This window comes from Rhipicephalus microplus, unplaced genomic scaffold (assembly GCF_043290135.1).
Source record: "Rhipicephalus microplus isolate Deutch F79 unplaced genomic scaffold, USDA_Rmic scaffold_16, whole genome shotgun sequence".
Lineage (NCBI taxonomy): Eukaryota > Metazoa > Arthropoda > Arachnida > Ixodida > Ixodidae > Rhipicephalus > Rhipicephalus microplus.
The window spans coordinates 6107483-6134122 of NW_027464589.1; the positions used below are offsets into that span (position 1 = coordinate 6107483).

The following is a 26640-nucleotide window of genomic DNA, read 5'->3' on the forward strand; positions in this document are numbered from 1 at the left end:
TGTCATGAAAGTGGCAACACGCGTTCACAACAGCAGCCTTCAACCCAAGCCCACTGACCTGGGAAGTAGACAGTAAACTTGGCACTGTCTATGAATGAAATGGGGTTATCATTGGCGTTTTATTGCCAAAGACGCAATACAAGCAATGTGTTCAGAGGGTGACAACATCCCAATGAGTCATCACAGATTTACGATCACAACATGCTATTTTCTTCAGAGGGTTCTGCAAATGAAATAGGTGTGCTTTGTATATTTATATAACAATAAATTAAATAATGTGCATTTACTTGTAACAGCTGAAGTTGGTGTAGCGACGTATAAGAGATGTTGTGGAGAACTGGCGCAGAGTAGGCAATTAAACTGTCAACGACACCAAGAAAATGGGTGGTAATTACAGACTCTCTGGCAGCACTGGCATGTGTGGAAAGTGCCACTTCAAGACACATTGATGTGCGTATAGTATACGCTACACTAAAAGAGTCGAATCATCGAGTAGCATTTCAGTGGTTTCCCAGTCACTGCGGAATTAAGGGAAATGAAATGGCGGATGAGTTGGCGAAAACTGCTCATAATTCTATGCAAATGTGCTTCATTCTGGTATCTCAATATGATGTCAATAGAATTTTAAGAACAAAAAAAAACGTGAATTATGCCTGTCTACCTGGTTCACAGACAAAACAAAGGAATCGATCCTATATTCTGCTGATTCTAATCTTGAATACCAATAAGACCGTGACCTCCCAAGACGTATCGACACACTCATTCATCGCCTACGACTCGGAACTGCTTACACAAAGCACTTTCTACTTCGTATTCATCGTGCAACATCGTCAGCATGTTCATGCGGCCACTACGACGAGGATATCTGTCACCTCTTGCTCGACTGTCCGAAACACGACACACACCGAAGGCGACTAGAACAAGAACTGCATAGGTTAGATCCTGAGTGACCATTTGGGTTGAATAAAATACTAGGTCCATGGCCATCCAAAACAAACGGCGAAGCAATGTAGGTGCTGCAACAGTTCTTCGAAGAAACGAAGACTTGTGACGAATACTGAGTGGACAAAAGTTAAAAGTGAGCGTGTGGTCTACGTGGTTGTTCTGCCCACTGTAAGATGTTGAAGGAGGGTCGCTAATGGCATTCCACCGCTGCCACCAGTTGTTATGGCTCGGAAGGAGAAACGCAGGAGGATACGAAAAACAAAACATGGTTTATGTCACTATTTACACATATTTACAGAAAAGAAAGGATAGTGGTTTCCCAAACCACGAGCGTGGTGGTTGAACGTTACATAGTTCAGAGCGACGTCCAGCACTCTGCGGCGTCGTTTTATGCACTGTTGGGCTCCTCCTCTCCGAGTGGACCACCAATCACACACACACAGGTGAGGGAGATGAGCACGCAAGGTCCACGTGAACACTGCACTGCAAGGTGGCGCCAGCAGGGCTCTTCCTCGTCGTGTGTGTGCCGCTAGTCGAGAGTTCCCACGATCCGGAAAGCGTACGTCAAAGGGTCCGCCGCACAGCTCGCCCAATTAGCGGGGCGATCTGCGGTGGCCGTCACGGGCTCTTTCAGGAAGACGCCGTCCCTGTTGCCCTCTTTCGTCATGGCGTTGCGGCGACACGACGTCTCCTCCGCCAGCCAGCAGGGGCAATGCCTGGCGGGCATAAGCAGTCGGCCGGTCAGCTACTTGACTGAGGATTAAAGAAGCGCCACTCCGCCGTCAGCTCTGGCGCCTGTCATGCCAGCCTCCCCGTCGCCCGACGAGTCGCCGAGGCCATTAGTCACCGCTTCTGCTCGAAGAGACGACAAAAGGGTCCGCATTTGAAAGACGGGAACTCGCCTTTGCTTGCTGCTTGGTCTGGCTAATAGCTCAAATCTTCGACAGCGTCTATCAGACTGGGCGCCGAAGGGATTGAGAGACGAATCCCCAGGACAAACCTAACAGCTCCTCCGCCGCCCGGAAAATCTCGGCTGGCCAGCGCTCCCAACCGCTGGGCACGAAGAGAATGGTTGGTGACGAGGACTCTCTCCAGCTGCGAACTCGAAACCAACTCACAAACCAGCTCACAATGATAGACAATAGCAAGGCGAACCACACAACGCAATACCATGCTGCAGTCAAGCACATTGGACCCGCTTCAAACCCTCCAGGCTTCTCAAGAAACACAAACAAAAGAGAAACCTGTACGCTAAAATTTTGAGGCAATTTGGTGCCGCCAAAGTTACAAAAATCATGGACGTGGAGATGCTTACCAAAATTGGAACAAGTTGCCGTGTGAGAAAAGCACGCAAAGGCGAATACAATTTGGCCCAATATAACCGTAACCCTATTTTTTTTAAAACTAGCTTTCTCCTACCCTCCGCACTACCAAGTTGTAACTCACATCTGCTAATTTATCATTAACTCAATGAAACACCACTATCTACCCTGGTTTCACAGAAATGCTGCCTGTACTTACACAAAGTAACTGTGCGCATTCTCTATCCTCTCATTACAAACTTAAAACGTAGTCGGGAGTGCCTACTTGTAGGACAGCCTGACGCCAATGAAAACTCACTCACAGCAGGTCGAACTGTGTTTTATAAATCCTAGAAGTGTATCTAGCCCCAAAATTTAGCGAACGCTACTCTCATCAGCTCAAGAGATCAAATGAGCCCTATAAGCAATCATATAAACAACAAAATGAATTACCCTCAGATACTAGCACGCTCGTTAACTGAATGTAGCCTCATGTTAGCCCCTGTCTTTAAAGAACGCACAGGACGATGCTGTGCCCCCTAGCACGATATCATACTCTCAAAGAACGGTAGCACAGCAATCGCACACCTAACCGTAGGCCATTTCCCTGTAACTCAACTAAAAACACTTACAAAAAAAAATTAGAAGGGAAAAACTGCTGCTACAGGAACTAGCCAGGGAGATGACAAAGGAATACTACTTTAAAACCAAAAATAAGCAAACAAACATGCTTCTAAGAAAATTCCTTTGTCCGACTCTCCAGCTTACAGTTGTCCCTCACTCTTCAGTCGTACACGTGGCGGTCGTGGTGTTCGATTCTGAAAACGCGCGAGACAACAAAGTACACAAGCAACAGGCTGAACTGCACAGTCACGCGTAATTTGTGAATTCAGCCTGTCTGTGTCAGTGTGGCGGAGGGGGACCAGCGATCCGCAGAAAAGAGTAGCGATGCCCTCTTTGGGCTTGCACCTGCGTGGGGCTTCGCTAGACTGGCCTTTTTCCTAGGACCACGTCGACACACTTGTCCGCGGAAAGCTTTAAACCTCCACCGCGAATTCGGTCGCAAGGATGCGCGCCATGGCCTGCCCTTTCGCCGCTGGCGCCTTCCTTCCCGCCACAAAGACCTCTTCGCTGAACTGGCGAGTAACCTACCCCTTTCTCGTTCGCCCGGCTGATGGCCATCTTTAGCATTCCTTGGTCGCTTCGCTTTCCTAGGGCAACGTTTGCTACCGACCCTTTTCTCACAACTGGGAAATTGATCTCGGGTTGCGTTATTGCTGGCTTCACACCTCAGGGGTACTTCTGCACCACCTGTCACCGTACCTCGGCCCTTCGGTCTCTTAGCACTGTTGTCACGTCGGGCCGATTCACCTGTACTGAACCTGCATTCGCGCGCGCCCTGAAACGTGCAGTCGATAGAACTGAAGTACCGACGACTTACACGGGAATGTATTCGCGAAGAACCCGCTTTTATTTTTCTTGTCCGGTGGCTCGGACGTATACAAACCGACTTAGACGTCGATGCAAAGTGCCTAGTACTACTTGCTACGCTCGAAGCTTTTGCGCCCTCCTTTACACGCGTAGTACTGTTCGTCTCCCTCGCGGCTTTGCGACGTCTCTTTCGTCTGCGCCGCTTCTTGCGGCTCGTTGCCGAGCCTTCCGATTTGATCCCAAGCTCGTCAACTCTCGCACACCCTGCGTCAGCTGTTGAATCCACGCAGTCTAAATGATTTTCTAAAAAATCATCTCTCTCGCACTCTAGACTGGTGGAACGCTCGACGCTCTCAGAAACAGTGCAGCTGCTTTCCTGCAAAAAATCTCGCTCGTCTTGCTGGGAGCTGCCTACAACCACACTGTTCTCATCCTCTACCTTCGCTGCTTCTCTTGAGCTCTCTCCGGTGTCCTTGACTACTTCCACATTGTCTGCAAGACCCACCGTCACGACAAACACAGTTGAGGTCTGTGTCAGATTGTCTACAGCTATTCTAGCTGTTTCGCTAATATTAAACTGGCACAGCACCTCGTCGCATTCGCTCTGGCCTTCGTCGGCCTCTCTACGCAGCGTAGCATCTTTAGCAGCACTCAAATTTGGTTCTTCATTGAACCTGCTGCTGTCATTAAACGTGCTAGCCTTCTCTAAAGCTCGGGGCTGCACCTCACTCATTTGATTATCGCACTTCTCGTGCGCTACATTTACGGATGGCTGAATTTTCCGTCTCATTGCCTCGTTTTTCTGTTCCAATTGTTCGACCACCAAGGCGCGTGCTCGATCACGCTCTTTTATATTCCTTATTTCCTTTTCTTGTTTCTCGAAAATCTCTACTGCGTTTTTAATCTCGTCCTCACTGGCTTTTTGCGAGATCAGCATCGCTGTCCTGCCCATTCCTTCCTCTATTTCAATGCCTATATGCTTACTCACAGCCAAAAGTTCATCTCTTAGCATTGCCTTCCACGACATGATTGCCGTTGTACTTTGGTCCTGCATCTCATACATAATTAGGTGATCCCTACAACTCACAAAAGGTAATCTCCCTAATCCACACACAATCCAGCTTCTAATAAACTCACACAGTTGAAGCCTGGAAAGTCAAAGCAAAGACCGAGCACTCACCACAGCACAGCACCACGTCGTGAAGTCCATCCCACCGCTGCCAACCAGTTGTAGCGGATGGGGAAGGAAGGTCGCTGGATGATGGCATCCCTCCGCTGCCACCAGTTGTTAGATGTTGAAGGAAGAAGTTGCAGATGATGGCATCCCACCGCTGCCACCAGTTGTTAAGGTTGAAAGAAGGAGAAACGCAGGAGGATGCGGAAAACAAAACATGGGTTTATGACATTATTTACACATATTTACAGAAAAGAAGGGATAGTGGTTTCCCAAACCACGAGCGTGGTGGTTGAACGTTACATAGTTCAAAGCGACGCCCAGCACTCTGCGGCGTCGTTTTATGCACTGTTGGGCTCCTCCTCTCCGAGTGGACCACCAATCACACACACGCAGGTGAGGGAGACGAGCATGCAAGGTCCACGTGAACACTGCACTGCAAGGTGACGCCAACAGGGCTCTTCCTCGTCGTATGTGTGCCGCTAGTCGAGAGTTCCCACGATCCGAAAAACGTACATCAAAGGGTCCGCCGCACAGCTCGCCCAATTAGTGGGGCGATCTGCGGTGGTCGTCACGGTCTCTTTCAGGAAGACGCCGTCCCTGTTGCCCTCTTTCGTCGTGGCGCCGCGGCGACACGACGTCTCCTCCGCCGGCCAGCAGGGACAATGCCTGGCGGGCATAAGCCGTCGGCCGGTGAGCTACTTGACTGAGGATTAAAGAAACGCCGCTCCGCCGTCAGCTCTGGCGCCGGTCATGCCAGCCTCCCCGTCGCTCGATGAGTCGCCGATGCCATTAGCCACCGCTTCTGCTCGAAGAGACGACAAAAGGGTCCGCATTTGAAAGACGGGAACTCGCCTTTGCTTGCTGCTTGGTCTGGATAATAGCTCAAATCTTCGACAGCGTCTTTCAGACTGGGCGCCGAAGGGATTGAGAGACGAATCCCCAGGCCAAACCTAACACCATATAGGAGAACCTTTGCTCGCATCCATGTAGGACTGTTTATATGTATATATGCTATTGTTTTTTTCATATTTTTATTTGTACCAACTACGTGGAAAGTGGTAGCCGCCGCCAAGTAACGGTGACAAAAACTCCTTCATTTATTTTCTTTTTCAATAAAAAATATGCAGTTAATAAGCCAGATAGAGCACTGTGCCATTCACGGAATATACTAAGAAAAGCTGACCTGTTACCATTGTTTAACTTTAAATGCGACCCATTTCTTAGTGAGCTTCTGTGACTTTGAACCTACCTACCTACCTACCTACCTACCTACCTACCTACCTACCTACCTACCTACCTACCTACCTACCTACCTACCTACCTACCTACCTACCTACCTACCTACCTACCTACCTACCTACCTACCTACCTACCTACCTACCTACCTACCTACCTACCTACCTACCTACCTACCTACCTACCTACCTACCTACCTACCTACCTACCTACCTACCTACCTACCTACCTACCTACCTACCTACCTACCTACCTATCTATCTATCTATCTATCTATCTATCTATCTATCTATCTATCTATCTATCTATCTATCTATCTATCTATCTATCTATCTATCTGTTTATCTAGCCGTCTAGGACCTTGTGCTCTCCTTAGCATATCATTAAAGAGATATATACCGAAATTGGTATACATACCGTTATACACTGATTGGTACACTCGCAGCCATTTCATTATATAGATATATGCCAAATATGATATGACGAGATATTTTTGTACAAATAATATAAATTAAGGGTGTGGTAATGAGAAAATCATGACATGCATGTCACGAATGGGCTCACATACATGTTACGCTCATGGTGTTCTTGCAGTAATTTTGCTATAGCTTGGTTTATACCAAAATTATTATGACGTGACCATAGGTCAGCAAAACTTATGCAGCTCATTCAGACTGAGACTCACGGCTTGATATGAGACTGATTGAGTCGACTCTTGAGTGAGTGTGTGAACCTATGGATGTGACTGCACGAGAACATAAAGGGCAAATGGTAACATGGAAATCAAGACATACTATCATGCACCACGTGATTTACATGCTGGGCTTTTGGTGTGCTGGCGGCAATTTCGCTAGCTTAATATACAGCAAAATTTTCATTGCATATTGCTGTATGATGAACATAAATGACATTTCCTAACATGCAAATATCCACGTTTTAATTGTACAGCATGGTTTCCTCCTTCCTGGCTGCTTCGCATTATGCATCGATTCCTGTATACTGTGCGTGGGATCTGCCTTTTCTTTTTCTGTTCTAGAAGAGCATCCTGCTCCTTGAGAGCCAAAGAATGTCATAAGACTAATATATAGTCTAGCCTTATGACGCTGTTGTTTATGTTACAGTAACATGATGCACTGCGAGTGTCAACGAAAGCTACTGTGCATGCTCCTCACAGCCGCCAACCCGTGAGTGGGACCATGTGCATGTGTCAGGTTGTTAGAATGGCACGTATGAATTGCTGTGTGAATATATATATATATATATATATATATATATATATATATATATATATATATATATATATATATATATATATATATATATATATATATATATATATATATATATATATATATATATATATATATATATATATATATATATATATATATATATGCACTTGCAGCAATGTTTATCAGTGTTCTGCTGTAAGAATGCTTCAGTATCAGGCGGGAACTCTGGACTAGTGTACACCCTGTAAATTTACAAATGATTTTGCGGGCAGATTTATAAAGTACATGTAGCTGTAATTCGTAGTATGCTCCATGCAAATTGACTGATATTTTTAATGTGCACTTAAATTTTTTTGCTGTGCACTTGAATTCCTGTCTCATGTAATGCTATGGTCTGTGAATACACAATGACACTACTACAACCAAAACAATTTTACTAACATTTATTTGTAAAATAACTGCTACAACATAGAATTCTCATCCCCTTCTTAGTAGTGCATAATTTAGCTGGAAGAAGACAGCATCATCCAACGTCCTGACGACTTAACAACAGGGTGAGTCCACAATGTACTGGACCTGTACGAGATGAGGAAAACAGACGAAAAAAACAACAGAGAAATCAAAGAGCATAAAAAAATGGCACCTGAAACTTTCAGCTTGCCCACCACAGCAGGGAAATGACTCCTGTTGTCATATGTATTTTCTGCCTGTTGGTCTGCGGCCACAAGTGCCAGTCTTGTTTATTGAAGCTGCTTAGCATTACTTCATTGCAAGACTTTTCTCTATCCGCCACCCGAGAACGCGCTCTGTAGCAGTCAGGCTCCACGTAGAGACTTGTGGCAGTGTGACGTTAATGTGGGTAATATATACACAGACTTTGGTTGCTTAACTTGCAGCAAACTCATTGTGAGCGAATTTCATCATTGAATTCATAAAATAATTGAATATAATATAACACAAAATGCTGAGGCTTTAGAGCATTACAAACTCAACCTGCCGACATTAACAATCCCAGTGCCACAGGCATGCAAGAACTGCTTGCATAATCATGGACGAACTAAATCATTTTGATATATTGACAGGTTTTCAAAAATGACTATTTTAGAAAATTTGATATTCATATTTTCCTCCTAAAGGGCAAGTTACTGTTGCTGAAAAGAAAAAAAAGCAAATCATATACAATATCTAATACTTTTTTTGCAGTTTACTGCTGCACATAGTAAAAGGCTGCATGCATGAGTGTTTGTTGTGTGCCATTCATGGTATTATTTCCGATATCCTTATTCAGTTGACATTTAGCGATCAGCCTATGAATTTTCTTCGGCTTTTTTTAATTTTTCATTCCTTGCATTGGATATGAATATCTTTTTGTTCAGGAAAATTTGCTCAACAAAGGAAAGTTTTTCTACTTTTAGTGGAAAAAAAAACACAGAACAAAGCAAAAACTAGTCCTAGAACGTTTATGGAAGAGACAGGTTTGAGGTGATGAGAAGTCAATAAAGAAGCATTGCCACAGAAAGGATTGTCTCAACAAAGGAATTTGGTTCGTCGGGGTAACGTACAATTGGCAATTTTTTTATGTACTCCTAGTTAACGCTCCACCACTTAGAAGGGAGAAAATTAAGGTGGTGCACGCAGAAAGTTAACTCATCACATAACGCGAAAATTTGACCCAGGACAAGAAAAGGAACAAAGGCGAGTGCTCACTTCCAACAAGATTTATCTTGAAGAGCAGACACATATATACTCTTGAAATGCAAGAAACAGACAAATCATTCAAAAAAACCACAACTGCCATGGACGAAAACCTTACATCCTCACGAAAGACAATTAGTTTTGACAAATCCTAGAGAGAGAGTGAGAGAAAGTGCTGATGGAGTTCAACTCTAGTCTACAAAGTCTTTTTCGCCACGACAATTTCTCTTGTAGTTGTTTTCCCCAATGATAATGGTGTCACACAAAAGTGGTTTGGAGCCACACCTGCTGCAGTGCAAAGCCAAGAAACGATTGCTACCATTCTTCAGTTTACAAGCGTGTTCATTGCAGCATGTGTGGCTGCAAACTGCTTTTGCACGACACCATTATCGCTGGAAGAAAAAAACAACAAATAAAATGACAAGAGAAATTATCGAGGCAAAGGGGATTTGTAGACTAGAGCTGAACTGCGTCAGCACTCTGTCTCTCTTGGGCTATGTCAAAACGAATTGTCTTTCTTGAGAACATAAGATATTTGCGCATGGCATTTGTGGGCTTCTTGAATGATTTGCCTGTTTTTCACATTTCAGGAGTATATATGTGACGCTATGATGACTGGGTGACGTGGCCTGGCTCATACGCCATGTTTATTCCATCTATCACGTCTTCCTTCTCTGCCTCTACCGACCATCGCTTCTTACGTCACACGCTTCTTACGTGTCATAAGAAGTCGCACCTGTGCTTTTGTTTTCATTGTTGGCAGTGAGGTTGCATACTAGATTCACGTCACTTCGATCTTGTAATTGATTAACGCTAGACTCTTCTGCAGAAGACTTTCCTTCACAAGATGCTGATTGTGAATGCTTCTGTCTTTGTGGCACTGCTGAGCTGAATGCCAAGTCAGTTTGCAAAGTACGCATGCGGCATGAGGTATTAAATGCATCTCGGTCATCAATAGTGGATTCAATTCTTTTATGCAGCAGTGAGTTGAGCATTGGTGATATATCCGCGGATGAGGAACCAGGTGGAAGGTTGGGAACATGACCACGTGGTCTTTCCGTGAGCATGTGGCTAACTTCACCTGACGGGAATGGTACATTCATGCTCTGTACTCGAGTGCGTGAAGGCTGCTTATGACTGCGATGACTGAGTTTGAATGCACTGAGAGTGCGTGAGCTAATCGAATCTTCATTATAGTCTTGAAACCAGATGATCATTCCTTCTTTTATCTTTTGCCAAGACTCGTCGTTGTCGAATATGTGGGTGACGTAAAACTTAAATGCCTCACCGGTGACATAGTCGCTGAAGTTCGTAACCATCTCCCATTCCGACCAAGATGCAGCGGTAGCGTGAAGCTCGAACAGGTCGAACCAGTCCTGTACAGGTCCATCGTCCGCTGCTCCGGTGTACTTGGGGATGGGAAGGTCGGTCGGTGGTTCTGCCATGATGCCGGTTACTGCTTGCGCTTGAGATCACCTCTTCTGTGGTCGATATTCAGTTGAGGCGTATTGCCGGTGGCTTCGTGAATGATGTGTGGCTGACGAGCGGTGGCCAGGTCTTCATCCTGCCGACTCGTGTGACGCTATGATGACTGGGTGACGTGGCCTGGCTCATACGCCATGTTTATTCTATCTCTCACGTCTTCCTTCTCTGCCTCTACCGACCATCGCTTCTTACGTCACATATATGTGTTCGCTCTTCAAGATAAATCTTGTTGGAAGTAAGCACTTGTCTTTGTTCCTTCTCTTGTCCGGGGTCAAATTTTTGTGCGGTGTGATCAGTTATGCATTACCAACATGCCTAACTTCATACTTTCGATCCCTGAAGTCAGTCCTTAAAGGGCCACTCACCAGGTCCCATAAAAAATTTTAGTTAGACTGTGGAAGTTGTTGTGTGTCCGACGGAGAGCATTATACCACAAAAAGTGTTTCAATCGGTTCATTATGAGCTGAGAAAACAGTTTTTTTTAACAGCAGGAAACAAGGATGAAAGGAGACAAGCCCAAAACCCTTGCCACTCCCCCGTGTAGCCTTCGCAAGACAAATCTCTTTCCTATCCTCTCCAGCATCCAACCAAGAGGTCAGGTGCACATGACGTGCTCAAACAAGCCCAACCCCCGAGCACACGAGCATTGCTGTTTTGTTTACCAGCGTTATTTTGGTCTACTGCCTGTTTCTGCGAGATTGTTTGGAAACGCTGGTTTTGATGCGGTTGGGAAGATGAGCATAATGAGTGCTCGAATGCGAAGGACCATTATTTTTTCCAGGACAGGCGTCTGCTTGATGCAGTAACCGCGGGGACGCAAACGCATGCGAAACGCCGGCACACCAGCTCCGAATCTCGTTGCAATTCACAGGAAAAAAATGAAAAAGACAAACACATTGACATATTGCGTCTCAGTATGTATCCGAAGTTTTATTAATTTCTTTAGGCAACAAATTACATTAACTACGCATGTCACGATAAAGACTTTTCGCCATGTTCCGTGCCACTGTTGGCAGCGTCAGTGCACAGTCGTCTACATAGAGGACCAACATCACTGCACTGCTGTGTATGTAGGGCGATTCATACGTGCACATCATACCCTCCTTTTCTGGTCGCGCGCCCGGAAAAAAAAAAGGAAGAGAAGCGTTCGTCTTGAAATTTGACCCATTTCCGCGGCGCATATCGTTGCAAAGTTTGGCAGACGGGACCACAAACTTCCGATGTACGCATTGTGCTTGTCAGCTCAAAATTTTCAAACCCGGTGAGTGGCCCTTTAGAGAAAAACAAAAATTTAAGGAGGAGACATGAAAGATGGTTGGAAATTTTACCGTATGTCTACACAAAAATGGAACGCTATTATTAATTAGGAGAACATATCTTTTCCTTGGCAACCAGCAAACATGATTTAGAACACACGAATACTTTTTTGTCCAAGTTAGCTGCTAAAGAGCCGAGACAAGCTCCGTGAAATCCTCTTGAACAACCTGCACAAGTAATGTCCAATACTATCCCACTATATTGTGGTTGCCGGCAGACACAATGTAACTTGTAAATACTATCTCTTGGCTGTACACGAGCAGCCATGGAGTTTATGAGGGGAAAGTCTTCGATCATACCATTCTGTATGCATTGCAGCAAATGATTGCATAGCATAACTTGGTTAAGATTCAAAGTTTCTGGTTTTCTGCCTGACGGTATATAATACACGTTAGCAATTGCAAACAAGCCACAGTCAAGTGTGTTGCACTGGTTTTGTGCCTTGATAGTTTGAATGGTTAATGTTGGCGATTGTAATTTTAGAATATGACAGATTTGCCTAACAGCGTCAGGAGGGGTATCTTGATCAATTGAATCATATATGAAGACTGTGTTTTTGTCGGCACCGACATTTGTTACTGTAAACCAATGATTGGGGTTCTGAATATGCAAGATTTGAACAAAAGGGCCTTTGATTTGAGTGAGTTGTAAATGTTGGCCCAGTAAGACATCTTGAAACCGACACAAGTAGGATATTTTTTCCTAAATACTGTGCCACATTGATTACGTTATCTGATATGGAGGTGCCCTGTACCAGAACATTTAAATATTTATCTGGAAGAGAATACCGTTTGTAGACATTTAGCATATCTATTTTGACAGTCGCAAGGCCTACCTTTTTTACCTGATTTGGGAAAAGTTTACGCTTGACAGCTCTCACTTTATTTGGCCAGCCCCTTCTTGCTTTAACCAAAGGTACCACAAGTTTTGTACTGTTAGAATGCCCAAGATAGCTTGTGGCAGTAGTTTGTGCTAAATGAGCCGGTGCAGCCTTTATGCCGGTTGAAGTTTGGTTACGAGGAAATGTGGTTAAATTTTTGAAGAAAGCCTCACAGGACGAAAGTTTTCCATTAACTCGTTCTCACCAAAATTAAATGTTAGCAACGGTTTTGGACATTTCGCAAAGACTCTTATAAACATAAGCATACTTCTTAGTGCAGTGTCAAGCTTCACACAGAGTGGTGACTTAATGCTCATTGTTACCACTGGTGTGGCACTACTGGTTGTGCAGCTGTCACTCAGGAAAGGATCCTTGCACCACTTGTCTGGTATGCAAGCCTTGTCGAAAAGGTCTTGCTTGGTAAAGTCACGCACTGCAAAAATATGTGTGCAAGGCAGAGTGTACCGGTTATAAAAAGCACATGTGCAAGAAGTCAAGCACAATGAAACACTGTACTGTGATCTTGGTGAAACTACAACATAAGAAATAGGAGTGGACATGACTTGATAACTTACATATTTACACTTCTCATACTGCTCTAGTACTTTACTTGTAGCCTCAAAAGTGCAATTACGGGGCAAATCTAGCTGAAATATTGTTGTATTCTGGGTTTCCGGTTTCGGTTTCGAAATGACGTGAGGATGCCAGGGGGCACCGCTCTGGCATCTAGGATTTCAAGGCGACTGTAAAATAAAATCAGAGTGTGTGTTGGGTAACCGTGGAGTGCGGTTGTTGCTCCTTTCTTCGGCGCTTCGCGCCAACCCGCGTGTTCGGGCTGGTCGGTGTCCCCGCCAGCCGCGTACGTCTCCGTCAGCCGTCTGCTTCTTCTGCTTCGTCGGAAACAGCCAGCCCCCAACACAGCAATGGCGACGAGGACTTGTAAGAACCCATTTCGTTCTCCATGTTCGTCTTTTTCTTGCTTGTAACGGACCTACCCTGATAACCCTAGACGCTCGTTCTTCCCACCTTGGTGGCTACTGCGTGCTGCGTCGCTTAATTTCTTCATTCAGCTACGCCGCCTCTGCCTTCGTCTTCAAACAATGTACTGGCGGCATTTTCTTCTCGTCAGCACCTCTCCATTCTTCTTGCTTGAAATGGGGTCTCCTATTCCATCTCCCCTATTTCTTCATTCGCCCGGAGACCCGCCACTTCCGTGGGAGGACTAGAAATTGGTGTTTCAGGCCTACGCAGACGCGGTCGGGGAGGACGCCAGCAAGCCCGAGCGTCGCAAGGCCCTGCTGCTCAACGCGTTGGGCCCTGCCGGGTTAAAGCTCTTCTATACTTTGGAAGCCACCAACGCGTCGCCGACGCCAGCGTCGGGCGATGCCTTCAAGAATGCTGTTGCTCTTTTCGATGAGCATTTTAAAGATGTCTCGTGCGATTATCTCGCACGCGTAAAATTCCAAGAAAGGCGACAATTGCCTGGCGAGCCAGTCGCCGAGTTCATTACTTCTCTTCGAACGCTCGCCGCGTCGTGCGGCTTCGGCGCGCTCGAGGACGATATGATCCGCCATCAGCTTTTCACCGGGGTAGCCTCGCAAAACGTCCGCTGCCGCATGCTTCAAAAAGGCTCCTCGATTTCATTATCCGAAACCCTCTCGATTGCGCGAGAGGACGAGCTTATTCGCTCCCAGTTGGAGCAATTAGCTCCACATTCAGTGCTGCAACTTTCTGCTGCGGGGGGCCAAGGCGGCGGCTCTTTGTTTCACGGGACGCGTCAACATGGCGGCCCTTCATCTTCGTCTCGGCGCGGCGGCCAACATGGACGCCTGCCTGCACAGTCCTTCCGTGGCGGCCAACATGGCGGCCTCTCTGCGTCGCGGGGGCGAGGAAGCCGGCAACATGGCGACTCCATTCCGCCAAATTCTGGTTTTCAGGAACAGCACCAAGCTCCTAACTCGCGTTCGCAATTTTCTTCTCCAAGCGCTACCGCGCATTGCTTTCGTTGCGGATCGGCTCGGCATTTAGCCAATTTTGCGCAGTGTCCCGCGAGAAACCGCATTTGTCTAAGGAAACATATTCCAAGGAAACGATTGATATATTAGGTAATTTTACAGCTCAGGTCTCCTATCACAGTCGCACTGCTTCCATTACTTTTTATGTAACTGCCAATGGCAGCTCGCTTTTGGGACGTGATGCCAACAGGGCTTTGTCCATCAACATCGTCGGTGCGTCTACGACGTGTGCTCAAGACGACGTCCAAGATGACCTTCCGGCCAACGCGCCTTCTGAATTCCACCACCTGTTCACGCGTGAACTGGGTTGTGTGAGTGGTTTTGTGCATAAAGTGATGCGTCGACCAGGCGTGTGCCCTGTGCGTGCCAAGCTGCGCCGCATTCCTCTTCTTCTCCGTGAGCAAGTCTCTGCGGAACTGTCTCGCCTTCAAGCCAGCGGAATCATCGAGCCTGTCTCTGCTTCCGACTGGGTTTCTCCACTGGTCGTCATCAAGAAAAAAGATGGATCCCTTCGACTATGCGTCGACTTACGAGAACCGAACAAGGCGATTGTCGTAGACGGTTTTTCGCTTCCTCACATTGAAGAACTGCTTCATCAGCTCTCCGGAGCGGTATGTTTCTCCAAGCTGGACCTCGCGTCCGCTTATCACCAAGTTGAACTTTGTGAGTGCAGTAGAGACTTAACCACATTTATATCGCACGAAGGCTTGTTTCGGTTTCGCCGCGTGTGTTTCGGGCTTGCATCTGCCCCTGCAGTGTTTCAGAAAATGATGTCAATTATTCTTAAGGGTCGTAATGGCGCTCTTTGTTACTTGGATGACATTTTAGTGTGGGGACGTACTCGCAAAGAGCACGATGCTAACTTACATACTGTTCTCAACCGCATCAGTGAATGTGGTATGAAACTTAAATACAAGTGCATTTTTTTTCTGTGAATGAGTTACAATTTCTAGGACATAATGTCAGTTCCCGCGGCTTGACACCTGTGAAATCTAAAGTTCAGGCCATTGTCAATGCCCCAGGTCTACTGATGCCAAAACCTTGCAATCCTGTTTAGGTCTTGTTGGTTATTATGCCAAGTTTGTTCCTCACTATGGTGATGTTGTTGAACCACTGCGTAGTTTACTTCGACAAGCACAGCCTTTTAACTGGTCAGCTGAAGCTGAGCGGAGCTTCATTCGAGTTAAGTCAATACTGGCCTCAAAGCCAGCTGTTAGTATTTTCAATGAGAAGCTTCCCATCGTCATCACGACGGATGCGTCCGATGTTGGACTGGGAGCAGTGTTTCAACAACTCAGAGGTGATCAGCTGATCACTATCGCTTTTGCATCTCGTACGTTGATCCCTGCCGAACGCAGATATTCAGTAGGAGAGCGTGAAGCTCTCGCGTGTCTTTTTGCCTGTGAGAAATGGCATGTTTACTTGTGGGGCCGGCACTTCACATTACATACAGATCACCAAGCAATAGTTGCTCTTCTTTCTGCAGGATCCGAAGGCCGCCGTCCCATTCGCATTTCCCGTTGGTGTGCCAAACTCGTGTATTATAGTTTCAGTGTTCAATATTGTAAAGGTTCAAATAACGTGGTTGCTGATGCACTGTCGCGCCTTCCTCTTCAGATACCGATTACTGAAGAGCGGGATGAGGAAGTTGTTTCATTAGTTACTTCCTGCATTACTAAAGCTGAGCTTCAGGCAGCTACAGCTGCAGATTCCACTTTGGCTCAAGTTCTCAAATATTTACGTGAAGGATGGCCTTCCAAATGTGCTCTTGCTTCTGAATTCTCGCCTTACTTCACAGTCCGACAGGAACAGTCTTGTGTCGAGGACGTGCTTTTCCGCGAAGAACGCATGATTCCCCCTGCTTCTTTCCGTAACAAGCTAATACAGCTTGCCCATGAGGCCCATCCAGGCATTGTCCGCACCAAACAGAATCTCCGAGACGGGTACTGGTGGCCAGCCTTAGACAAGCAGGTCGAGCATGCAGTTTACAACTGCCATATATGTCAGGCAGCTGACAAGTCTGCCAAACCTGCATTTTCTCCGTTGCAGCCAGTACAGTGGCCTGATCGGCCTTGGCAGAAACTCGGCATGGACATCATCGGTCCTTTGCATCGTGTTCCGCAAAATTCTCGGTTCATTGTTTCTCTCATTGACTACCATTCCAAATGGCCAGAGCTTTGTTTCACACATACGATTACTTCTGAGGTCATCATTGAGTTTCTGTCTTCAATCTTCAGCCGGGAAGGTTTTCCTGATGCCATAGTTACGGACAATGGTCCACAGTTTCAGTCCCAACATTTCGAGGCTTTTCCTTCACAACGAGGAATTCAGCACTTGAGGTCATCAGTTTTCTATCCCCAATCAAATGGGCAAATCGAGCGCTTTAATCGCGTTCTGAAGGAACATATCCAGATTTCCCAATTAGAGCACCGTCCCCTCAAGCAAGTCTTGACTGAATGCTTAGCTTCGTACAGGTTCACACCACAAGGCACCACAGGAGTGTCTCCTGCTCAACTTCTCCACGGTAGGCAACCGCGAGTTGCTCTCAACATAGTCTCTTTGCCTCGTAACATAGCAGTGTCTTCTCCTGATCAAATCCGTACCAGAGTTTTTTCTCATCAACAGGCAATAAAAAAGTATGTCGACACCCGTCGAGGTGCAAAGCAGTCCAAAGTTCGTACTGGCGATCTAGTCAAGGTTCGTGTGCCAGGCAAGCGTCCCAAGTATCAGGGTCCTTACAAAGTCTTGGGCCAGGTTAGCCCCACTTCGTTTCGCTTAAGTGATGGTAACATCTGGAATGCTTCGCGCCTTGTTATTTTTCATACGGATTCGCCTTCAACACCTAAAAGTCTTCCCCATCATGTTCCGTCCGCGCCTTTCAACTATTCATCAGATTATTGCATGTGGCCTCCATGCACAGGCATTTCTTCTTCTACGGGGGAGGAGTTAGCAGGCGGTGTCGCTGGTTCAAGTACACCAAGTCTTACGGTTCACTTCGAACCTTCAAATACGGCTGAGACTGTTGAACCGGACTCTGGTCCGCGAAATTCTTCCGAAGCTCATGCTGCGAGCTCTGATGAGACCGCGAATTTTAACTCTCGTTCAGAGCCTATCTTCCACTGATCTGGATGTGTCACATCAGAGCAGAAGTGACCAAGGTGCAGAGACACCTGATTCTACACCCAAAAGGGCCCGCCCTAAGCGGAAGTGGCAGAAGCCCCGTCGGTTCGAAGACTATGCGATGTAGAACTCTTGTTCCGAACAGTTGTGTACATTTTTTTTGTTTGTCAGTGCATTTTCAGGACTAGTAGTGTGTGAGTTCGGTGTGCTGTGCTCCGAATTTTCATGTGTTCTAACGTACATACCTTGTATATACTTTTGTATCGATCATGTATAAATATAAGCAGTGTATAGGTGAACGTTTTTCGAGGAGGGGATGGTTGTTGTGTTCTGGATTTCTGTTTTGGATTGACATGTGAGGATGCAAGGGGGCGCCGCTCTGGCATCGAGGATTTCAAGGCGACTGTAAAATAAACAGAGTGTGTTGGGTAACCGTGGTGTGCGGTTGTGCTTTCTTTAGGCGCTTCGCGCCAACCCGCGTGTTCGGGCTGGTCGGTGTCCCCGCCGGCCGCGTACGTCTCCGTCGGCCGTCTTCTTCTTCTGCTTCGTCGGAACCAGCCAGCCCCCAACACAGCAAATAGGTCATAAAAATCATTTACTTTTAGCTTCAGCTTTATTTCTTTAAGCTTAAAGAACTGTAGAGATAAAGAATCATTATCAATGTAACCTATCAATGCTTCTATTGCTTGAACCAAATGCATGCTTGAAGAAAGATATGCTAAGATATGTTGCCGGGCTAGATGGTTGGGGTTCAGAGTGATAATTTTTAATATTTTGATTGTGGCACTCAATGCGATTATTAGTATTATTGCCAAATGTAGGAAGGGCTTGCCGATGTGCATGTACCTACACTTCCTTACACAAGTGCCATTTTGCATATAGTAAGAAATGAAATCTGTGCAAGTCATAGCTTGAAGGTCAGCAAGCTTATCGAAGTAGTCTTGCTCAGTGGGAAAGTAAACTAAGCTTTTTAAGAGAGGAAGCAACTGATCACTTTGCTGTCTAGCTTTTTCATTAAACTTTTGCTGGAAATAGTGCAACACATGCTACGTACACAAAAGTATGTTAGAATTAGGAAGAAGCAAGACTGAAAGTTGGGCTAGTTGGTGATACATTTTGGACAGAAACAGCACACAAACTCACAGGACGAAGAAAAGAGGCACAAACAAGCGCTTGCTTGTGTCTATTCTCTTCGTCCCGTGAGTTTGTGCGCTGTTTTTGTCCATAATTAGGAAGAATTCTGATTAAAATATGCAGTTCATTGAGATCTTTATCAATCATCACTATTTTGCAAGCAGACTCAACAAATAGGTTGAAATCTACAAACTTCGGGAACATGGGCTCAACAATTTCAGTCGTTTCATTTAGTAAGAAGGCATTTCGTGAGTGGGCAGTGGAACGGAGCGGCCGCCACCATGGTCTCATCCAACCACTTTTTGCTTTTCGTTCAGTTGTTCGCAGTCATCAGCACGAGCTTGCCGGACTGCGTGGAACCACATGCGCCTGGCACGCCATACGGCACGTGCCCTCCCCAGCCCGAACCGAGCCGTTGTTGCCCGGTGCCACTTCAGCCTCCCGTTTCGGTAACCCCTTACGCTGCCACCAAGCCAACCGCATTGACATCGTCAAGCCACCCAGAAAACTACAAATACAGCCAGCTTTGCACCACGCGCCTCAGTGGGCAGTGGAACGGAGCGGCCGCCACCATGGTCTCATCCAACCACTTTTTGCTTTTCGTACTGGTTGGTCCCTCCCAAGATTACAGCGCTAAGCGATCTAGCAACTATTGTCTGCTGCTCCTTCCATGCCCGAATGTGTTGCTTGATATCGTCGCAGAGTGTTTTGTCGTTATAAAGGAACTTCTTCTTTGTGGGGATATTGAACAGAATCCTGGTCCGAATAGCGAAGTGTTAGCCGCCATCAGCAAACTAACCGCACACTTGGATGAGCGTCATGACAAGTTGCAGAAGACTATTAACGAAGTTAAAGAAAACCAGTTCTACTTGATTCCAAAGTAACAGATTTAACCACCCGACTAACTGTACTTGAACAGAAGGTTATTTCCCTCGAGAGCGTTCCAGGCAATGCACATGATGCAAGGTCTTGTAACGGCTGCCGTGTGACACGAAAGTGTCGCTCTCAGTTCACGGCTTGATGACTTCGAGGATCGCTCTCGTAGGGAGAACCTAATTTTTTATGGGATATTGGATTCTGCTTCAGAAACCTGGGCTGAGTTGGAGCGAAAAATTCGTGAAATCTTGTCTGCGTCCCTTAAACTGGAACTTCCTAATGAAGCCATCTCCCATGCACACAGGCTTGGAACATATATACAGAACAAATGTCGACCTGTTATTGTTCGCTTCAGTTCGTTCAAAACGAAAGAAAGTGTCTTTACTAAGAAATCGATGCTTCGCAGCACCCCCGTGTCAGTTAGCGAAGATTTCTGCAAGGCCACGCGCCACCTCCAGAAAAAGTTTTTAAATTTCGCGAAAAGCACTGGGCAGCCATATTACTTGAAGTATAACAAGATACTAATCAACAAGAAAGCCTACGTTTATTGTCCGGTCACCGATCGTGTAACTGAGGCAGGACCTATTTATGATAACCCCGTCCACGTTGCTCCCGAAGTAAGCAATGCAGAATGCGCAGGGGCCAGCGCTCCTCCTTCACATCGATAGCTAGATAAGCATTTTCGAGCTCACGAATTTTCTTTTTTGCTATGTAATTTTCGAAGTGTTACTAACAAGCGTGATGCCCTATCTGCGCTAATAGATACATGTCTAGCTGATGTCGTCGTAGTAACTGAAACTTGGCTGTCCACGGAAATTGAAAATAACGAAGTATTTAACTGTTCAAAAAAGTTCAAATTCTACCGCTGTGACCGGGGTACGAGGTGCGGGGGCGGCGTATTGATTGCCATTAGCGACGAGAGTAGCTCGTTCAGCGTGCCTGTTGTTTCACCGCTTGAAATTGTTGTCGCGTGTGTTCGCTTTAACCACAAAGATATCGTTGCTTGTGGCTGCTACCGGCCTCCTAATCTTACTACCGATTTCGCAAATGAATTACACGATGTACTAAATAAGTTGCGAGTAAGGTTTCCGGCTGCGCCTATGTTTCTCCTAGGTGACTTTAACTTCCCTAATGTTTCGTGGTCTCCCCCTTTCCCAATTTTTTCATCAACTTCTGCTTACAGTGCTGCCTTTCTTGATGTGTGTTCAGACTTTAACCTTACCCAGCTGGTTAACGCTCCAACCCGCATTACCTTGTCCACCTCCTCAGTTCTAGACTTGGTGCTGACCACGCATCCCGACCTAATTAAATCCATATCAGTTATTCCGGGCGTAAGCGACCATCTAGCTATTCATTTTAACATGACTAAAACAACTAAAAGAAATGATAGCTCAAAAGTTTTCAGGGACTACAAAAGAGCTCGCCGACTATGTTTCAATTAATAATGAGCTTGAGCTTTTCCTAAACGATTACCTTTCGCAATTTCTGGAAAGGTCCGTGCCACAAAACTGGAATTTGTTTAAGCAGAAGGTAGCAGAACTTACCAATCGTTTTATTCCTTTCCGCAGAATTAGGCAAAACGCAAAGTCCCCCCTATCGGAAAAAAACGAATGGTGGGCATGGTGGAAACCACCACCCACCATTATAGTGGATTAATGTAGTGGGTGAATGGTGGAAAACGCCCACCATGGCGCATGGTGGGTATGGTGGGTGCTGCAGTGCCGGCAACACTCGAGCGCGAAATGGCGTCAGAATCACCGTGACGAGCTGCCACAAAAAATAAAAAAAGAATTCTATAAACACGATATAAAAAACACCCGTCCCGTAAAAAAAAAAACAAGGCGCCATGGAGGATCGAACGTGCAACCTACGGATTCCCATCCGAAGACGCTAACCACTGCGCCACACCATTTTTTCCTTCTTTCTCTTTCTTTATTGCCTGTTTACATACAACATTCACAAACATATATACATCAAACAAAGTAGAAACATGATACAAAAAAGAGGTAAAAAGCATCATATTTAACAGGCTTTTTAAAATTTTTTCATCTGTAGAAGGCTTTCTACTTGATGAAGCCATTCGGGCACCTCTTGTTGAACCTTTTGTGCTTCCACGAACGAACAGACAGATTGAAAGAAATATTGCCTGACCGGACGTGCATTAACATCAGCATGGCGCACCGCCATTCTAGATTGCCATATACCGTGCAGGCCCAGTAACATAACTAGGTCGAAAGGTATTCCTTCTTCATTTGATACTGGTAGAAATCTGATGCCATAGGCATCGAGAGGCAGATCCTTTTTCAAAGTCCTTTGGAGAACATTCCAGAAAAAGACTGCATCCCAGCAGTCCAGGAAAACATGTTCAATTGTTTCCGGCTTTTTGCAGAGAAGGCAATCAACACCCCAAGGAACGAATAAGCCTTTTTCTTGCATCCATGTTTTCACGGGCAAGGTCCCAGTGTGCAACTTAAAGAAAAAGGATTTCGCTCCAGGTGTTACCTCCATTTTTTTAACACGGCTTAAGACATTTTGACCTGGGCCTACACGGTATAATGCTCTATATAGGGGAACAGGAAGAACTGTTTCTACTAAATCTTTGTATAACTTTTTACGCGAAACCGTACTGAGGTATTCCAATGAAAAACGCGTTTTTAGAAAGAGACATCAATCAACAACTTCTTTTAAGAAACCTCTAACACTTGCTTTCATGTGAACAGATGCTACCACAAATTCTGGCAACCGTCTTCCAAGCCTAAGCTGTATAACAGTACGTATGAATGGGTCTCGATTATTTCGGAAGAACATAAACCGATTAACTAACTGACGAAGGTGCAAATGACACAGACCAAGTCCTCCAGAGCGAACCCGTCTGAATAAGTTAGTTCTACTTGTTCGCTCCCAAGAAGAACCCCACAAGAAAACAGCAAATATTCGATGAAGCTTCTGTAGATTCACACGTGAACAATGCATTACCTGAAGGACATACCAGAGCTTACTGACTAAAAATACGTTACAAAATGTCGCTCTGGCGAAAATTGATAGCTGGTAACCATTGAGTTTTTCAGCTTTTTCTCGTAGCTCCACGGCCTGACGCCGCCAGTACGGTTCACTGTCACAATAATATTCTAATGGCACACCTAGGTATCGTACCGGAGTAGTAGTCCATGAAATACCAGCCACAAATTGTGGAGTCACAGGCCATTCGCCGTGCCAGTAACCCAGGCACTTGCTCCAGTTTACCAAACTACCGCTTGCATTACAATAAAGGTTCACAATTTTTATGGTTTCAGCGATACTATCATAATCTTTACAAAACACAGCTATATCATCTGCGTATGCCAGTACCCGTACTTCAGCTTCTTGTAGTTTGTACCCCACTATGTTATTGCTTTTCATGACTTTTTGGCAAAATGACTCTATATAAATTGAAAATAGGAGGGAATTCAAAGGGCAGCCTTGTCGTACAGAACGTCTGACATTAATTCGTTTCCCAAGAACTTTGTTGATGATTAGCCGAGTTTTACATCCAGTATATGCCATTCGAACTGTATCTCGAATTACTTTGCCAACATTGACATAGTCTAACAAAAGAAAAAGAATTTCGTGCGGTACTCGGTCAAATGCTTTTTCTAAATCTATCTGGATCATCGCGATGTGATCATTTGTGGCATCGCAGCACTCCAATACACTTCGTGCCTTGTGAATGTTTGTGAATATAGTGCGCCGTTTGATCCCACATGTCTGGTGGTCGCCTACAATGTTATTAATAACTGTCTGCAGTCTCCTTGCTAGCACTTTCATCAAAATCTTGTAGTCGATATTTGAGAGACTAATTGGCCTGTACGATTTCACTTCACGTAATTTAACTGCGTCCTCAGTTTTTGGTATTAAAATAGTTTGAGATAGCAGAAAAGAAGGTGGCAAAGTCTTTATGTCTAAGGCTTCGTTAAAAACCGCTGCCAGGATCGGTGCTAGTTCGTGTTTGAATTCCTTATAAAATGCGGCTGTTAAGCCATCAGGTCCTGGGGACTTTCCCAAATGGAGGGCAATGATTGCTTTTGTCACTTCCGGTTCAGAAATAGGACATTCTAGGCTGTCTTTCCTGCAGTCCTCAACCTTTGGCATTAATTTTAAAAATTCATTCTTGAATTCATCTACATTTACTTTACATTTATCAAATAAAGTGGTGTAGTACTCGTTGAAAGCATCCTCTATATATCTTTGTTCACTTGTAACGTTACCCATGTATTCAATCTGATGTATAACATTCCGCTGAGCGTTTCGTTTTTCGAGACCAAGCATTCTTTTGGTCGGTTTCTCTCCTACGGTCATTTTCTCTGCCCTTGCCCTTATTTGTGCGCCACGATACTTCTCGTCATCAATTTGTTCCAATTTGGACTTTACTGACCTTATATCATTTGTGAATAAGCCTGGCGTTTTTCTGTCCTCTGCTAGCAGTTCTTTGAGATTTAAACGTAGGGTTCTTTCTTCTTCACTCTTTCCGTGTTTTATTACACATGAGCGTTCTATAGCTATCAACTTTATATTCTGTTTAAATTGTTCCCACTTCACTCCGTATTTTTGGTCTCCACTATCTATGTTTATCAACGCCTCTCGAACACTGTCCATAAATTTTTCATCTTCCAAAAGATTAGAATTCAGCTTCCACGTGTCCCAGTTAAATACTGGTCTACGTCTATTCCTTTTACCTATTACAAATGATACTAAGCAATGATCACTAAATGAAATAGGGAGGACATTGTACTCACTGATAATCGGAATTAAATCCAGTGATACGTAGGCCCTATCTAGGCGCGCATGACTGGAGCCTTGGAAATGCGTATACAGTGTTGGTCCTTTACCAATACACTCTGCAACATCCTCAAGGTCTAAGTCAGAAATTAGATTCGTTAACGCGACTGTGCTTGAGTCGTTGAAATTGGACGTACTTGTTTTATCATCGGCACTGATCACACAATTAAAATCTCCCATAAGGATGACTATGCGATCGCATTCACAATAAGTACGAATTTCGTCGAATGTTACACACCGTTCATCAACTTTAAGAGGTGCATATAAACAAATCACTCGCCAATTAAGACAAAAGAAGGTCAAATCACATACAACAAACCTTCCGGATGAGTGAGACGTGACGTTTTGAACACTGGCACCTAAACTATTCCGCACAAAGATCACACACCCTGCCGACCTACCAACTGCATGACTGACGCTGGCGGTGTAGCGTCCGGTGAAACGTTGCAGTAGGCTTTCGGTGGCGTCCACGCTCTCCACTTTGGTTTCCTGAACTGCAATAATGTCCAGGTCTTGGTCCATGGCTAGTCTGTAGAGCTGAGTCTGTTTCTTCCTGGAAGCCAGTCCTCGTACATTGAGCGTCGCTGCTTTCACGAACCCGCTCAGCGACGTGATCGGTGAGCGGGTCCAAGCTGAGAGCCCTGCACGTTCACTTATTGGGCTCTCGTCGTCCAGGGCGGATCCATGTTGTTCACCTTTAGTTTGAGCGGCCATCGTCGCGTTTGAGCGACGACGACCGTTGGCGGGCAGCGTTTCGTTTCTTGCCTCCACTGACCACCTTCCACTGCATTTCCGACTTTACTTGCATTTCGTCTACTTGAGCACCGTCGTCTGAATCGCGACGGCGTTTTGCAGACGCCGATTCTAATTCCATGTTTAAGGTATCCAGATCACTAGGCAAATCCTCATTTTCGTGTGTTTTGTTCGCCAAAGAGTGCTGTGAAGCCGAGTTTAGAGGAGTCGAAGCAGCGTTGGCCTGGGACGCCGGCGTTTCAGGGCGCGTTGCTTGCAGCTGCGACGCGGCGTGCATCGCAGGCGCAGGACGCGTCTCTTCACTAGTCGTTGGGGCCGCTTGACTTCCCATCTTCCGTTCGGCGTTCGTGTCAGGGGCTGAAGAAACTTGCTTGTTCTTCCCCAGCACTGGCGTGTCGTCCCATGTCGTCTGCTTCTGTGGTATCGCAGGCAAAGACGCTTGTTCAGATTCCTCCTCATCCATGAAAAGTTCACTCTGTTGAGTCTCTGGTCGTCGCCCTGCAGCTCGTGCGTATGAACGGTTACACTCATCCTGCTCATGACCGAAAGAGTGGCATTCGCTGCACCTTGGGACCTTACAATCGCGTCGCATATGCCCCGTGCTTCGGCACCGCAAGCACAAAGGCGGTCTTCCCGGCACCACGACCAGTGCCGTACTGCTGCCAATACGCACCTGATGGGGCAGTTGATCCACAGAAACGCCATCTCGTAGTTGCATGCGTATTACACGAGTGGTCGATTCAACTCCTTCAAAATCCTCGACTCTCCATCGGTCATCGGTCACCTCCTTGACGTCGCCGTATTCATAGAAGGCACGTCGAATAGCGTCTTTTGTAACATCGAACGCTAGCCAGTGCAATTTCATTTTAACTTCTTGCCGCGTCGGGTCAATGACGAGACATACCCGGTCTTTAACTTTGATAACGCCTGCGTCTGTTAGCGCTTTCTTTGCTTCCACGGTCTTCATGTTCAATAGCCACACGTGCGACATCTGATATGCTCCGATGCCACTTACTTGCTGTATGACGCCTAAATCTTTGAGAGGTTTCCTGAAGTCGTCGATGCGGTACGGTCGGCCGCTGACGTCGCAGTGTAGAGCTACTGCTCGACGCATCGCTTCACCTGATGGCAACGAAAGCAGAATAATCCTGTAGTCCTTTGGAACGAGGGGAGACGCTGTACCGCGGCCGGCGTCGGCCGCTGTCGCTGCTCGGGATGAGTTTTCCAT

General features: G+C 45.8%; 1 protein-coding gene across 1 annotated transcript; it reads right to left on the bottom strand.

Moving 5' to 3' along the window:
• Positions 1 to 1474: 1474 nt before the first annotated feature.
• On the bottom strand, positions 1475 to 26640 carry LOC142784991 (uncharacterized). Its single transcript, XM_075883413.1, has 3 exons — positions 25716 to 26640; positions 4004 to 4169; positions 1475 to 1661 (listed from the first exon to the last, which is right to left on the bottom strand). Exons 1-3 carry the CDS (start codon positions 26638 to 26640, stop codon positions 1475 to 1477), a joined length of 1278 nt encoding a protein of 425 aa, XP_075739528.1.

Bases quoted from the DNA above. Each gene is read 5' to 3' on its own strand.
- LOC142784991 (XM_075883413.1), bottom strand. From the start codon at position 26,640: ATGGAAAACTCATCCCGAGCAGCGACAGCGGCCGACGCCGGCCGCGGT. The intron at 4,170-25,715 runs GTGAAGAGACGC...TGGGTCTTGCAG, and splicing joins TCAAGCGGCCCCAACGACTA to ACAATGTGGAAGTAGTCAAG. The intron at 1,662-4,003 runs GTGCGAGAGAGA...TATGCCCGCCAG, and splicing joins GAGCGTTCCACCAGTCTAGA to GCATTGCCCCTGCTGGCTGG.